This window comes from Corapipo altera, unplaced genomic scaffold (assembly GCF_003945725.1).
Source record: "Corapipo altera isolate COAL_440 unplaced genomic scaffold, ASM394572v1 61411, whole genome shotgun sequence".
NCBI classification, from domain to species: Eukaryota; Metazoa; Chordata; class Aves; order Passeriformes; family Pipridae; genus Corapipo; species Corapipo altera.
Genome location: NW_020884875.1, coordinates 10,735,605 through 10,752,211, shown reverse-complemented (window position 1 = coordinate 10,752,211; position 16,607 = coordinate 10,735,605). Strand labels below are relative to the sequence as shown.

At 37.0% G+C, this 16,607-nt stretch overlaps 1 protein-coding gene across 1 annotated transcript in view; it reads right to left on the bottom strand.

Moving 5' to 3' along the window:
* HOMER1 (homer scaffold protein 1) overlaps positions 1-16,607 on the bottom strand; it is a 91,603-nt gene that overhangs the window by 18,333 nt on the left and 56,663 nt on the right. The window contains exon 6 of the mRNA XM_027634415.1: positions 9,857-10,013. Coding sequence (XP_027490216.1) covers positions 9,857-10,013 — 157 coding nt within the window. The remainder of the gene's footprint in view (positions 1-9,856; positions 10,014-16,607) is intronic.

Below are 16,607 nucleotides of genomic sequence, written 5' to 3'. Positions count from 1 at the left end.
GTTTAAGAGCAAGGCTCAATCAATCATTCAAACCCTTGCACAGCAGTATTGAGCAATGTACCTGTGATTATGCCTTGTTTCCAGTACAGAATTCAGACTGAAAGAACAGTCTTTGAACAATAAATGACTAAACAAGGTTCTTTTATTGTGCTATCATAAGACTGCACTGCCTTGCATATCTAAGAAAGGCAATATTGTGGCTTTGTATTTGATACTTAAAAAGAAAAAAGTTACTGTTCTTAGTCTCTGTTTCTTTATTTTCTATTTATCATCCAGGTAAGGATTGCATGTATGGAAAAAATTCTGAAAGGGCTTTTTAGTGACTATTTAGTGTGCGAACTTCTCTAGCACATGGATGGCATTATACTTAAGTGCATATTTCAGGGAGAAATACATCAACTGAAATAGGACAGCAAGGCAACTTGTTCTGGTAGAGCCTAGGCCTTCCTAGCAAAGGCCATTCTAGAGCTTTCTGGAAACTTTAATATAGGGCCAACAGCCTATAAATGCAGCAGGATTCCAGGCAGACGGTTTTCACTGCAGCAGAGAGCTAGTACACACTGGGCTGCTGGGAAGACTGGAGGAGTGAGGCTTTGAGCCATATAACACAACAAGGAGTAACAGCTTTGATGTGAGCTTAAGACAGTGACTGCCCAAAGCTTTAGAAGACTGAAAAATCTCTCAAAACAAACCCAAACACAGAAAACTACTTCACAAGTAAAGACTTAGGTAGACAGGGACAAAGAAATGGGAATGACAGAAATATTTTGAGTGGTGACCCCCAAGTAATTACTGAATGAATGAATCTGAGTCATGTTTGCTCCAGGTTGATTCATTTTTTCAAACTACTTTCTTGAGATAAATTTGTACAATTCAGTACCAACAGATCATGAAATTCCTTTTAAATTCCATACAGAATTTTTCCAGCTTCTACAGAAATACAAAGGAAGACAGATTAGAACACAGAATCACACAATTGCAGAATAATTTAGGTTGGATAAGACCCTTAAGATCATTGAATCCAACAGTTCACCCAGCACTGCAACCTTCACAACCTAACCCTGTCCCCGTGTACCACATCTCCGTGTCTGTCAAATACCTCCAAGGTTGGTGGCTACACGACTTCCCTGGACAGACTGTTCCAATGCTTGACAACCCTTTCTGTGAGGAAATTTTTCCTAATAACCAATCTAAACCTGGCACAACTTCAGGTTATTTTCTCTTGTCCTATTGCTTGTTACCCGGAAGAAGAGATCAACCTACATCTGGCATCAACCTCCTCTGAGGTAGGTATAGAGAGCAATAACATTCCCCCTGAGATGCCTCTTCTCCAGGGTAAACAACCCCAGCTCCCTCAGCCATTCCCCATAGCACTTGTGCTCCAGACCCTTCCCCAGCTCTGTTGCCCTTCTCTGGACATGCTCCAGCACCAAAATGTCCTTGGTTTGAGGGTCTCAAAACTGAACACAGGATTTGAGATGAAGCCTCACCAGTGCCAAGGACAGGAGGACAACCACTTCCCTGGTCCTCCTGGCCACACTACTTTTGATACAAGCCAGATGCCACTGGCCTTCTTGGCCACCTGGGCACACTGCTGGCTCTTGTTCAGCCACTGTCAAACAGCACCCCCAAGTCCTTTTCTGCTGGGCAGCCACTCCTTCCCCAGCCTGTAGCACTGCCTGGGGTTGTTGTCACCCAAGGGCAGAACCCGGCGTTTGCCTTGTTGAACCTCATAGACATATTGGCCTCAGTCCATGGATCCAGCCTGTACGGATCCCTCTGCAGATCCTTCTTGCCCTCCAGCAAATTAACACTCCCACCCAGCTTGGTGTCATCTGCAAACTGACTGAGGGTGCACTCAATCTCCATATCCAGATCACCAATAAAGATATTAAACAGGACTGGCCCCAGTGCTGAGCCCTGCAGAACAGTACTAGGGGACCGGCCACCAGCTGGATGTAACTCCATTCACCACCACTCTCCAGGCCTGTCCATCCAGCCAGTTTTTTACCCATATTAGCAACATATATTCATTGTAGCTGTAAGCCTATTTTATATACCTGACACTATTAACTTCTTGTTTCTATAAGGTATTTTTCTTCCTTCTATTTACTGTACAATGCAATATCCAAGGTTTACTAGCCCAAGCTCCAGTGGAGAATTTGCTCACATAGAAGACTGAATTGAAGTATTAATTTTGGCTGATTGAGTTACATCCCTAAATGGATCATAACTATGACTGTGACAGTATTATTCCATCAATAATTCAAGATGAATGTCCCACAAAGAAAAAAGAGCCCTTTGCTTTCCATGAGGAGAAGAGAAAGAATGTTTCATGGGTCATCAAAACTATGACTAACTGCATAAAGTTTCACATAATTTATGCAGAGGAAGCTTCTCAGTTCTTAATGATGGACAGTAGTAAGATACACAACAGTATGCAACAAGCTGATCACAAAAATAATTCCAGTGTAGCTTTCAAGAATAAAAAAAACTGGAAAGATTTTTGTTGTTAAGAAATGGTAAAATGGAGAAAACAAGGGAAATTGCTTTTCAAGGCTAATGCTGAAAGAACAGAAAGCACACAATGGACTTATAAATCACTTTTGACAGAAAATTAAGTACTGTTGTTTTCCAAGATTTACCCATAGATAAAATGATAACCTGGGGGCAGGGGAGAGTATTGTGCATTACCAACAATATATTACTTTTTTCAACAGAGAAAACAATTAGAAAATTTTGCTGAAAAGGATATATTTTTCTCTGTGGGCAGTGATGCCTCAAGCCGTGGAAATATCAAAATGTTTTCCGCAGTTACTCATTTCTACAAAGACGAAAGAGGAATATTACATCATCTGCTTAATTTTTGTAAAGAAAATAATGAACCTGCAGTAAGAATATTTGAAAATATAAGAACTTTACCAAAACTGATGTTTTGAGCTTCAGCCATGCATTATTATTTGCAACCAATAACGGTAATACTAAATGCAGAGGGCATGCCTTTCCCTGCAATCTAATTAGCAAATACTTCTTCCTGCTACCTGGCCAGTTCATGAAACACATGCAATAGGAAACACCATACAGGTATGTCATCCTTCAATCCCCAGAATTTTCAGTAATTTTCTCATTCCCCTGCAGAGTTTTAGAAGTTTAGGGTGTACTTCATTCTACTTTCAGCTTTAACTATGTAAAAAACCTGTGGCATGCCTCCACAATGCATACTTTTTTTCACTTGCAGATAAACATATCTCAACACTTTTCTTATGGTTTTTTAGAAATAAGAAGATGGGAACAAGAGACCCTTTCTGAGAAAACTTATTTTTTTACTATCCAGAGTCAGTGTACATTTGGTTGGTGATTTGTTGTTTATTTTCCCCCAAATTATTACCTTGTATGTGACACATTCAGTGAAAGTGAATTCCCAGAAAAAAACACCAACAAAATCTTGGGTCCTAAATGCAAATCTGCTTTAAAAACTAACTAAGGCAAACTGAAAAAGACAGAAAAGACTTCAGTTTCTTGCAGTTCCAGATGAAAGGACTGCCTACCTAAATATATGGACTTAGTTGTCCATTTTTTGTGCACTTATAATCAGTCCATCTGCACATATATTTCTTTCAATTAAATGCATAGATAAATACTAACAAAGTTATAATCCCACTGTTTTGATTAAATTGTCAACCTATCCCATACGTACCTTCCAAACGCTCACCTATTTTCATTGTAAACAAATAGTATCAACCTGCTATCTAGCCACATGCTAATTACAGTATCTTAAGAAGAAAGTTATACTTGGTTAACTTTTTTTTCTTTAATAATTTGTTTAATTTATTACCTAAGTTTGGATTGTTCAGTGGGGGTATGAGGGACACAGTCTTAAAGGGAGGATGACAAGAGATAGGCATCACACAAAAAAGGTGTATGGGCAATAAATTTTTGGATCAAAACTCCATTCATAAATTTCTTGTTACCACACTTCCTGTCACCTTCCTTCACTCTTAGATGATGTTCTTCCTTGGCCACATAAGACCCAACAGTTATTCACAGTAGTCCCACAGTGCTGCTATTAAGGCTTCTCAGCAAGTATGAAGTCCACTATATGGGCTCCAATTCAGCAGGCAACTTCATAACATCTGCATGTTCAAAATTTAGTTTTAGTTATTCAGTTCTTAGTGCAGCTGGTGAGACCATGGAGGTGACTTCTAAAGGGCCTGTAAAGATTTTCTACAGACAATCTGAGTAGATGGTTTATACAGCATTCCATACTTCTTGTGGACTTTAATAACTGCTTTTAAAGATTGTTGTTTTCTTTAAGTAGCATAAAGATTGTCCAATAAAATGACCATGGTTTTTTTTTTCATTGTGCTCATGCATTTTTTTAATATCCATTTTAAAATTTCCCGTTACAGCACTGAAATCATGGTCCATTATTTGTCATGTGGTTTTAATGACAAACTCATACTTATTTCATTCACTGAATGAAAGAACCAGAACAAATTGGCTAATTTTATCTTACTTTCTAAGAAATTCTGGCAAAATAAAAAGCTAGAATTCAAGACACTACCTCCCTGTTCTTTCACAAATACCCAGGAGCTTGATCACTTCCCTTCATCTTTTTTTATGTTAGGTTTCTTTTCTGCAGATGAATGATCTTCAAGGACTGTAGCTCTTATTATCATGCACTGGTGTTATTACTTTGTGCTATTGCCTAGTGTCATAGGATGATTTACTATAGCAGTTAGAGTGCATGAAAAAAATTAATCATTTTCATTTTTAACATGACAAAGACAGAACTTTGGGTTGCTTTCCATAATTTATATCACTATTCAATCCTTTCCTCTTTATAGTATCAGGATTAACGTTAGTGCCAATGCTATTCTATTTGTCTGAAGTAGCTTACTTCAGGGTTTTCTTTCCGTTACTGAGCTGTTCTGTGAATCCCTTTTGATGTCAAAAAGCTATGCAAGGTGTGTAGGAGTGCTCCCCAACCCCATTTAAGGAAAATTTGTGTTGTTTCTGAGCAGATTAGAGAAGGCTGAGAGCTCAGAGTTAAGCTCTTGACTGGGCATCATATCTTCCCAGAATTACCTCTTTGTATGGGAGAGAGAAAAATCCAGGCACTCATTTAGCAAGTTTTTCAAAAATATAATGTCTGACAAAATATCAAAGTACAGTATTTCTGAATTAAGCTCACAGTTTATCAGGAGAAAGCACAAAACTTTAATTTATTGAGAATGTTTCACTCAGTCACACTGAATCTGTATTCTGTTTCATCTCTGCTCTAGCCATTATTAAGGCAGAGAAGAAATGAAAGAAGGATGATAAAGGCCTCAGAGAAAGCAAATAAATGTAAGTTAATGTGAAAAATTGAACCGATAGATGAGTAAATCTTATACTAAATCAGAGATGGCAATTAATAGGTGAAATTAATTTTAAAAATGCAATCAAAATCAAAGAATGAGGAATCTTACCTTTGTTTCTGTGGTTTAAAATGTGCAAACAATGTGATACACAGAAAAACCTATTCCAGTTAAATTTGAAAAAAGTTATAGAATAAAAAATATTGGTTTAAATTAACTTAGAACTACTTAAAAAGTAAATTGTACAATAAATACTGCACCAGACAAAGGACCAAATTTACCACAGTGAATTTAAAAAATAGAAGATAAATGAATGTGATACTATATAAAATCAATGGATGACTATAAATAAAACATGATAAAGTTCAAACTATGGAGAAAGTATCATAAGAAGTCAACTAGTAAGACAGTATTCACAATAATTCTTTTTTATTATAAAGAGGAAACTATATAAATAAAGCTATTTATATAAAGGCAATTTATTTAAAGAAGAAACTAAAGATGGAAACAGTAATGCAAAATTTACTAACCAATATGCATTGCTTTCCCATACACACTTAACTTGACAGAGGATAGAGTTTGCTACAGCTTGCAGACAGATGACTCAGGCACCAAAACTTGTATATAAACCTAAAGTATGTAAGGAGTGAATACCACAATTGCATGATATATAAACCACCTAATATATTATTAAATTGAACTAAATGTATCAGCTAATATTGGCAGTACCATTCTTGATTTTGGAGTCTGGTTCATGTTATATAAGACTAAGATCCTGTAAGTAAGCATATCTCTCCAATGCATACACATCACAGACCCATTCTTATTTTCCAGTGGCAAGATGTTATGATGGTCAACTTTTCCATATAAAACAACAACTACATTACAACTGATGCAAACTAATTTCCAAATTTTTCTTTCTCCTTGAAAATAATTTTTCTATGCATATTTCTAAAAATCTGGTCTATTCAACTTTTCTAATCTAAGTGTCTTTTGGATCAAACCCCATTCTGCTTCTGAACTGGCAACAGATATGAGTTGCAGCATGGCAAATTTCAATCAGATATTAGGAAAAATAATTTGACAAGTGTGGTCAGTTGGTGACAAAGGGTGGTCAGTTGGAATGGGCTGCCCAGATTGGCTATGGGAACTCATGTTTTGAGACCTGATTCATAATTTCAAAGCTGCCCCTGATTTCACTGGAGAATTGGACCAGATAACCTCCAAAGTTCCCCTTCATGCTAAGTTGCTCTGTGATTCTACAAAATAAGGACGGAGTTCTTTTCCTCTGACTAGAAATATGTCTACAGGACTATCCAGATGACTACTCTATGGATAAAGACAAGCACTTTAAGAAGCAAATTCAACTCAACACCTTAGTCAGTCTTCTTAAGACTGGGACACTTATTCTTCATGCTTTTGTCTCTACAAGAATTACAAGAATAAAAGATGACTGACTGAGACTTGATATATAACACACATAATCTCAGGTGAAATGAATTCCAGTTCAAGGAATATTTTTTGGATCAACTGCAGCTATGTGTTTATACTGAACAGATAAACAGAACAGACAGATAGCACGAGGCAGAGACTGAACTTGCTTGCTATCACACGTACCATAACCAGCAGTCTTCAGATCTGCCATTTCAACAACACATTTTTGATTTGTGTAAGAAAGAAGCATCTGACTTGCCATTTCTTTTTGAAGTGAGGCATTAATTTAACTTGAAAATTCAGTCTCCAGCATGCAGATTAGAAAAGCTCTTGTATCACACTGCACTGCATGGGTAATACTTTGAGACTGAATTATTTTTAACACAATATACATTCTTTTGCCTAGAGAGTTCAGTTTGTTGGGTTAGCCAAGTCTACATTTTTCTAAAAGCAATTCCAGCAGAGGGCAGTACTCTCAATGAACTATCCTGTTGCAATTCCAACAGAGGGCAGTACTCTCAATGAACTATCCTGTTGTAAATGTTGGCATTCCTGGAGAGACATAGGCACAGACCATTCCTGTATCCTGTGTGAGATATCAACAAGCCCCAAGGTCACAGATTACGAAACATTTAACAAAGGTATGTAAACAGTGATCAAAAGAGCATAGTGTAGATGATCCCATGCTATAAGATTTTGTGTTTCCTCAGAAATACAAAACAATTGTAGCAAATTTGCTGCAAAAAGGTTATGAAAAATCATCAGTTAGTAATGAACGTAGCCTCCAAGACTTGGTTATTACTGTGAACTGTACTATCATATAAAAGCAAAATGACATGCTAAAATTTCTATATTCATTACTTTTATTTTCCAATAAAAGATTTTAAATAAGATTTGACTAAGAGTGAGAGTAACATAAAAAAAGTGGATCTTTGCCTGTCTGGTTGAGTCTCCCAAGGCAAATGCAGTTGCTGTTGTGGTGCATTACTTTTCTTTCTTATATAAGAATTGTAATTGTCTCAGCTTTGCAACGCAAGCTGTTAGTGTATTTTATTAGGAAGAATGCTACCTTACTATGTACACATGTTAGTGATGAGTTCCTCACTGTAAAGCCTATCTAGGGGTCAAATCCACCTGAACATTTGCACTATAGGAACTTTAATATGAGGTTGTAGTTTAAACAATTTTATTGGCAGTGACTGTTATCATCTATTCATGAACACGGAGCACAGGTTAGAACTCCCACCCTTCCAAATAAGAAGCTTAAATGAGATGACAGATAAAGTGACAGTCTCCCTCTACAAACACACATGACAAGCTTCTGCCTGACTGGAACATTTTTGAAGGAAAGAAGTTTTGTCAGCAACTGTCAATTTCTTGACTGAAAGCACTTAGAAAAAGCACCAGTCTTAACTACATTTCATGCACTCTGTCCAGTCAGCTATAGCACACACAATTACAGACCATTGGAAATTGTCATTCTTCCCTATCAAATCATTTGGCTGGGACTTCAAGATCATTGTCTGCAAATCAGTCTAGGTACAGAACATCCCCAACAATTTGCCATGTTCCCAGATTTCCTAAATTCTTGATTCTCTTCCACATCTCCAGGTTAATTGTAGCCTACTGAACTTCTCCCCCCTCAGATGAATATGACCTTTATTCTTGGGACTACTTGAACAGCCTCCAGTTAGACAGGTCCAGCATAGGTCTGAAAGAAGCCTTTGCAACTTGCAGGATTTGGCTAGCTGTAATTGCCATACTTTATTTCCTACCAGTAAATACAGAATGTAAAACCAAATCAGGAGGTCTGGTATGTCTACTACTTGACCTCCCCTTGTCAGCATATTCATGAAACCTGCTTTCATGCAAAAAACCACAATGGTTCAGTTTGGGAATTTTTGCATTTTTTTCTTAACTAAGTATCATTGACTCAGTATGGCCTAGGTTGAAATGGACCTCAAAGATCACCTAGTTCCAAACCCCCTGCCATGGCCAGGGACTCCTTCCACTGGACCAGGTTACTCAAAGCCCTATCCAACCTGGATGCGTTCAGCCCCACTGACCACTGTCAGGGATGAGGCATCTACAGCTTCTCTGGGCAACCTCTGCCAGTGTTTTACCACTCTTACAGCAAAGAATTTTCTCCTAACATCTAATCTAAAGCTACCCTCTTTCAGTTTAAAGCCACTCCCCCTTGCTCTATGACTACATGCCCCAGTAAATAGTACCTCTCCAGTGTTAAGTACATCTCCTTCATATTTTTCTAAGTTAGTCTTTATTAACAGAAGTGAAACAGCTTAATCAAAGACATCTTTCCTCCATACATGTTAATCTTGCCCTCATTTTGCACAGACATATGTCCTAATGCTACGATTAGAAACTTATATGGATAAAGGTCAACAGATTACACAATACAATCTACAAAGAGAGAGTTACATTTCAAAAGAGAATATAAATTAAGATATTGAATATTTGTTTTCATAATTTAGCCTTCATAATTTATCTTTCATAATTTATTCCTTCCTCAAACATTGTTCTTCCTTCCCCCACCATGAACTAACTTTTAGTTCACTTCTGTATGAAAATGGGTGCAGATCTGTAGTTGCATACAATGATCTTGTTCTTCAGTTGTGTTTATGTTCCCAGCTTTCTTCACATGCAAGGATGAGGGGAAGCTGTTCATCTTTCTTATATGAAGAAACTACAACAAAGTTTCTTTAACTTACAGATTTGATGTCAAGTTTCTATGGGCTTAAATGCAGTAGGGACTAAACTGTAATGCTATGAGGACGTCATGAAACAGATGTGACGGCATCAAATGAAGAGTGAAAGCTGACAAACATCATAAGGTAACTCTTCTCACAACAATAATCTTTGCAGAAAAAAACTTCTACAAACCAAATAATTTTCCATTGGAGGAAACACTTTAAAGAAATCATTAATTTCTATCTAAAAGATTAACCTAAAGCCCCAAAAATAAACTTGTTTTACTCGAAAATGAGTGAATAGAGCCATCAGTACTTCCACCTCAAGGATCCTGGCCATTCGCCACAACTTACCCGCTTATGAAGACGTTCTGCTTCCTCCTGATATGCAGCAAGTTGTTGTTTCCATTGTTTCACATTGGCAGTGGACTCCAGCAGGGCTGCTGTGAGCTTAGCATTATTACCCTTGAGTGTGGCCAGTTCTGCCTCCCAATGCTTGCTGATTGTCGAGCTGCACAGACAGAATGAGAATGATCAGAACCCTCAAATCTCTTCCTTTATGCTTTCAAATGTATTATAATTTTTTTTAATACCCAGGAAAAATAGAATTATGCAAAACATCCTATGACTGAATGACCAAATGATAATCCAAATGCTCAAATAATCAAAACTATAAATTAGGAAAGTATAGGGGTAGCATTATTGGAAAACAACATCTATTCACCCAATTCAACGGGGTATTTTTATAAATAAAATGTTAAAGATTATGAAACACACAACAGCTTCCAAAAGCAACAGCATGCAATTGTGGAACATATGTATGATTAGTCACTATTTTAATATATGCACATTGAATGAAAGTGCTTTTTTAATCTACTATTTTTTGAAATATATTGTAGAAAAAGCTTTTTCACTGACTTGATTAAAGAGAGATAATATAGTGCTTTGGAAGTACAGCTTGGTTGTCTTAATGCAAGTCTTCTATTCCTGAAATATACTTTATTAAATACCATATTTAATTTGAACTTGCAAACTCAAAGATTTTTAATTTTATAATAATATTAATACATTTTTCCTCAGTAATATCAGCAAAGAGAATAAAAATCAAGTAGCATAGATAAATTACTGTTTTATTTTAAAGTGGAAGCTGATGTTGAGGTTTACTGAAGTAGCTGATAGAGAAAAATACTGCTTACAATTTAGTTATTCTCTGAGCAAACACAGGGCTTGAATTTTCCAGATAATTAGTTTTACATCATCCGCAGACCCTATCTTTGCACTCAGTGTGCAAGGGAAAAACATCTCAGATACATCAGGTAAATGTATTAATAAGCAAATAACTCACCAAGAGCATGTGAGGTGCATACCAACATGGAAAACACATGGAGAAAATAATTAATTTTGCCTAATTAGCTTACTATTAAAGACATCACTAAAACCAAAGATCTGTAACTCTGGCCAAAATGATTTTGTATATAGGTTAGTGATGAATTATGATTAATTATTATACTATTTTATTTTGTTTATACCTTTATATGTTAATATGATTAATTTAATTAAAATTTACTGTTATTTTACAGGTAAGTTTATAGATTTGAACTTTGTACACATGTACAATGAAACATTGCCATCATTTTTTCCATTTAGATTCTTCCACTTCCTGCATATGCAAAGTCTATCCCACTGAAGCATATTTCAAATACATTATGACTCCTATAAATGCTTCTTAGGTGTTCAGAATCAACTAGACACCAAGGAACATTCATTACCAATTCAGATCACATGTACTGTTTCACTAAAACATCATATCTGGTTCTTCTGTGCTCCAGCCTTTCCTTCCAAATACACTGCTTCATCCCCTTGAGTGGGAATACAAGTTGCTCCAGAAGAGGAATATGGGCTTTTTGAAATTGCTTTATAATTTTGTGATCTATACAACTAATTAGAAGTTCACCACTGGAAATTTCAGATCTTAAATGACTAAACTAATGATGATCCTACTTCATTCAGGGAACACTGACTTACATATTCAAGAAGATAAGTACAAATTTCTGGAACCATGTCTACTCTTCTGTTTCTCTAATCAAACTTATTTTTCACTTACAGTAGTCTGGTAGGTCAACAAATTCCACTAAAAAATGCTAAAAATATCTAGCTTGTTATGATATTCATAACTCCTTCTTGATGTTCTGATCAGGCAAAAAAATATCCACTCCAGTAGTTTCATGCAAGTGAATAGTTCCATTTAGTAGTCCTGCAGGACTATTAGCAACTACTAGCTACTAGCAAATTGTGTGTGACACCGACATATTCTTATAAAATGCACCTTACTACTTATCTTGCCCACAGAATAAACACGCACACAAAATTTTATACTGATGTAACACAGCTGTCTCTGAGACAGTTACAGGCTGAGAACTATTTGATCATTTATTATCCTAAGGAAGTTAATTTTTTTTAATGTAATAATGGGTATATCCACAATGATAACCTTCTAAGTCACAAAGAACCCAGAAGACAGACTTCTCAGGGAGTGATTAGTAATAACATGAGGGTGATTTGTGGTGTGTTCCACTTTCACCTTTACCTGGTGCCCTTGCTACAGTGCCTCTCAAGAAAACAGCCAGGAGCTCTTAAGTTATTCCTTGTATAATGGGATGTCAGCATGAAGTATGAAGCATGTATTTTCCATTACTGCTATGGTTACCCTGGTTCAAAATTGTAAGATTTCTTCAGAGTTGGTTATTTTTCAATTGTTTTTTCTCAACAGGAATGCATCAGTATTATTTCCAAACTGTACTTTTCTTCCCCTAAGGGATCTACATAGTGGGCAGGAACATGCCCCATTGTAATGTAGGTGTTACTGACTTGTAGCATATACTGGGGTTTTTTTCTATAAATAATTGCTATTGTATCTTCTAGAGAGTCGACTATAGCTCCATAAAATGGACACACATTACTTAGATTATCTAGGTTTGTATAATATACAACGAATTCCCAGCTATCTAGACTTACCCTGTTTCCTCTTAATGGGTATCATACCAGGAAACATAGAACCAAAGATGTGGATTTTTTGTTTCATAAAATCATAATTTGATTAAAATAGCCCATAACCAATCTTGGCAGTTATGACTTACTTTTCTCAAATATCTTCTTGAGAAACAGAAAGATAATTAAATTATGCTCTGTGGATTACTTTGGTTGAAATTGGAGTTAGATTAATTACTTTAGGACCAGATAAAAGCATACATACAGGAGGCTCTTCTTAAGCTAGACTAAGAGTATCTTCATTGATGCCTGTATCTGTAGAGCTACATTGGTTCAAATTTACAGCACTTCCCAAGGAAACACTGAGAAATGTACGATTCAGACACAACAAGAATTCTACCTTGGAGGAGAAGATGCTGGGGCTAACACCTGTGAGAGGGAACACAGATTCAGAAGCTGATGGGCACATGTGGAAACTTCAAAGGGCTGCCAACAACTGCAAAAGTACATAGGCAGAATTTTGATGGTGGAACAGCTGCACTAGAGTCTCTTGGAATAGATACAAGAGGGATGTACATACTCTTTCTCCCTAAAACCTTTTACTTAACTCCTGTCTGAAAGGCTTTTTGCTAAAAGGAATTGATTTTGCCCTCAGCAGCATTAGATTCTGTCATAGAAAATACACACACAGCCCTGTCAGGTTGTCTTAACAGCTGTAAATATCTAAACCAAATCTGAATCATTCCTCACGTGTTCTGAGAATATGTGCTCTACAAAGCATTTGAAATACAAACACTTATTCAGAGATCACAGTGATCCAAAGTGCAGTGTGACTTCCACCAGAATGCTTTCCAAATCTGCACTGTGGTGCAAAGCTGTGTGTACACACCTGGGGGCATGCAGCCATACACACCTGCAGTCCTGTGGTACAAGAATTCAACCTGCATAAACGTTTTGTTTTCTTCTGAAAGCCTCTGCTGACAGCTTACTGCTTCAAACCTATGAGAACTAATATCACTGACTGCCTGACACAAAGTTTCAAGACAGTACTTCAAAAAAACCCCACCATCATTCATCTGGAACCATGCTTGTTTCCTATTTTTCAACATGAAAAACTCCCCCAAACTATTAAAAATACTCTAACAGAGATTAAAACCTGGTCATTTCTGTGTGAAACTTCTGAACATCTGAAAGCAAGAGGAAAAGCTGTTTTGCATACATCCCATTACTGTCAAATACAAAAGGGAGAAAGGGCCTCTAACGGATAATAGCAAAATATGAGTTCTGTTGGCTCAACTGATCATGCTAATAAAAAAAACTGCTTTCATAGCAGAGGTTTGGGTCTGATCATAACAACTATTCATGGGATCACAAGCACCTGTTAGCAAGCAAAAGGTCAAAACTCTCCCGAATCTCTTACCCTTGGTGCTGGCCATGGAATCTGGTATATCTGAAACATCAGACATGTCCAGTCAGAATACCACATGGTTCTCCCCCATCAAGGCAAAGGATTCAAAGTCAGGTATCTAATATCTTTGACATTCAGTAATTCAATCACTTCCACAAAACAGTCCTAGAAAAACTGACGGCTGGTATCACTCAGCCTAACTGTGACACCCTCTGAAAACTGGAGTCAATGATCTTCCTTCCATACTTTTAGGCATTCAAACCAATTAACATCAGGCCGATCCCCTTTCTCACTGGGGATTAGTTACAAGCTCAGTAAATCACAGAAGAATAGCTTTGGTATCTGTCCGTCTGTGACCTGAATAGTGTGCCAGAGGCTATAAATGCATGATTATCTTTCTCTGTAAAGTAGGTCACTTAAGGAAAATTAATCCGAAAAGCTCCAGTCACCATATTTAGCCAGCTGGAGAAGGCTTGCAAACGGAAGGAGAAGGAAGCACACATTAATGAGTTGCATTCAGAATTAAGGTATTTTGAGAGATGGCTTCATGAAGCAAAGAAACAAAAGCACTTCAAATCAAGTTTCTGCTTTTTGAATCATTATTGTTTATTCATTGTTTGCAAAGTTGTATGCAGTACCAGCACTGAATAACATGGTTTAAGCTTTATTTCAGATGTATTGAAATAAAATGTGCGCAGAATTCTGCTTTATTATTATTTAGGGAGTTTATTACTGCATTCATTGCATAAAATTAATTAATTTTAAAATTATTCCATAGCATAGTCACTGTTTCAAAAAACTAAAGTTATTCCAGAGCGTGTAAATTCTTTCCTTCAGGTATCACTGTGATGTGCACTGTGGGTGTGTAGTGAGCAGCCCTATCTTGGGACAGTAGAAATAAGGAGGAATATAGGAGAAAGAATGAAGTACTTTCACCACAAAATGTGGATTCCGCTATGGTAACTAAATCCATAAGACCTGACAAATATGAACAGAGCAGAGTCCTTGTAGCTACTGCCCAGATTATAAATAGTGGCATGTGTTGGAAGCAGCCCAAGAGTCTGCTGGAGTGAGCATTCCCAAACACCAGGAGAGGTATATCAACGAGCTGGTAACAATGTATCAGCTGTGCTGTCTGCAAGGGGTGATCCCTTCTGATAGCCTGGCTGCTGAGCCGTACAGAGCAGCTCTTCATGATTGATGAGCTTTTGCTTCTGTTGCAGTATTATCCAAGAAGACCACTCAACACAAGTAGTGTCACTTCTTCTCTTTGGAAGTGTAAGGCAAGTATTTGGTTTATGTAAAACTCTACAGTGCATTTGGAAAGCAATTCTGCAAAAGGTCCTCCATATTAAATAAGGGTCAGTTAATGCTGAAAGCTGAAAGGGTGAGATCTCTGCAACAAGCTACACTTCCTACTGCCTACATTGAAATTATGAGACACTCTGATTAGATGGAGATGCTGACTCTGCTAGCACAGTGGGGGATTGCAGCATCCCTCAAGGTATTCCTAAAAGCTCACAAGAACCCTCCTCTCATTCATTCTGAAAATGAAACTTAATCTCCTCAGTTTATGTCCTGATTTAAACAGGAATTTTTGTAATTTCACCCCTTTTCAGAGATGTCAAAAAGCTACTTTATGATGGAAAGTATTTAAACAAGATGGTTTTGGGGACTTTGTCCACTTGCTAGTCAAAAGCACCATAAGCCCTTGATAATGATATGGAAATCTCTCCCTCTCTCTTGAATAGTCAAAGCGAAACTGGAAACAGAAGGGAGTTTTGTCCTCTATTGAATTATACCTAATTAGGAGCCCTACAATGAGTGGGAAGTTGAAGAAAGAGCAGTGGAGTGGACTAGGTTCTATCCCACCATTCCAGGAAGACCAATGGTTTTGAGTTGTTCTGCCATTTTAACTTTTGTACAGAACTTCTGCTTGTATGGGCCCAGAAGATTAAACCACTCAAAAAACTCTGCATTATGTATACAAGGCGAGGGACAGAGTCATCCAGTTAAATAATTAAAGAATAGCAAAAGAGGGAAAGCTATGGTAAGAACGACAGGTGTTGTAAGAAGAAAACCTAAGAAAGAAAAAAAAACCTGCATCTTCACAGCTACTGTTTATTGGTTTATATGTAGTTGAGATTAACTGGACACATACAAAAGGAAGTCTTATTTGACAAACTGGATTTCATTTAAAAAAAAGTAACGCCTCTCAAAATTATAATCCAGAGATAATTACCAGGAAATTGCTTTGAGTTAAATATTTTGAGTAAGGCCAATGAAAAACTAATTAATATTCAAAGAGATCCTTATCCTTAATTAGAGTATTCAAAATAATTTTTAGCAAAGGAGGATAGCTCCCCCGAGGAGAGAAGGAGGAACATTAACAGAGTATGAAAGATTTGTTCTTCCGTTTGGGATAAGGAATATCTACAAAATCTCAGTGGAGTTACATTAGCACAAAACCAGAGAAACATGGTTGTGAATCAGCTCATAGCAAAACAGATGAAGGAGGCTCTTGAATCACACTGTACTTCAAGTGAGGTGCCTGCTAGCAAAGCCACACACACCTGCTGGAAAGTGAGAAAGGCAGCTGGATGGATGAAATCAGCAGATGAGAGCATTACATTTCTGGGAGTCTATTATTCTGTATGAATGTTGAAGGTTTACCCCACTCCAGGATGTACTGTTTTGTTTTGCACATCC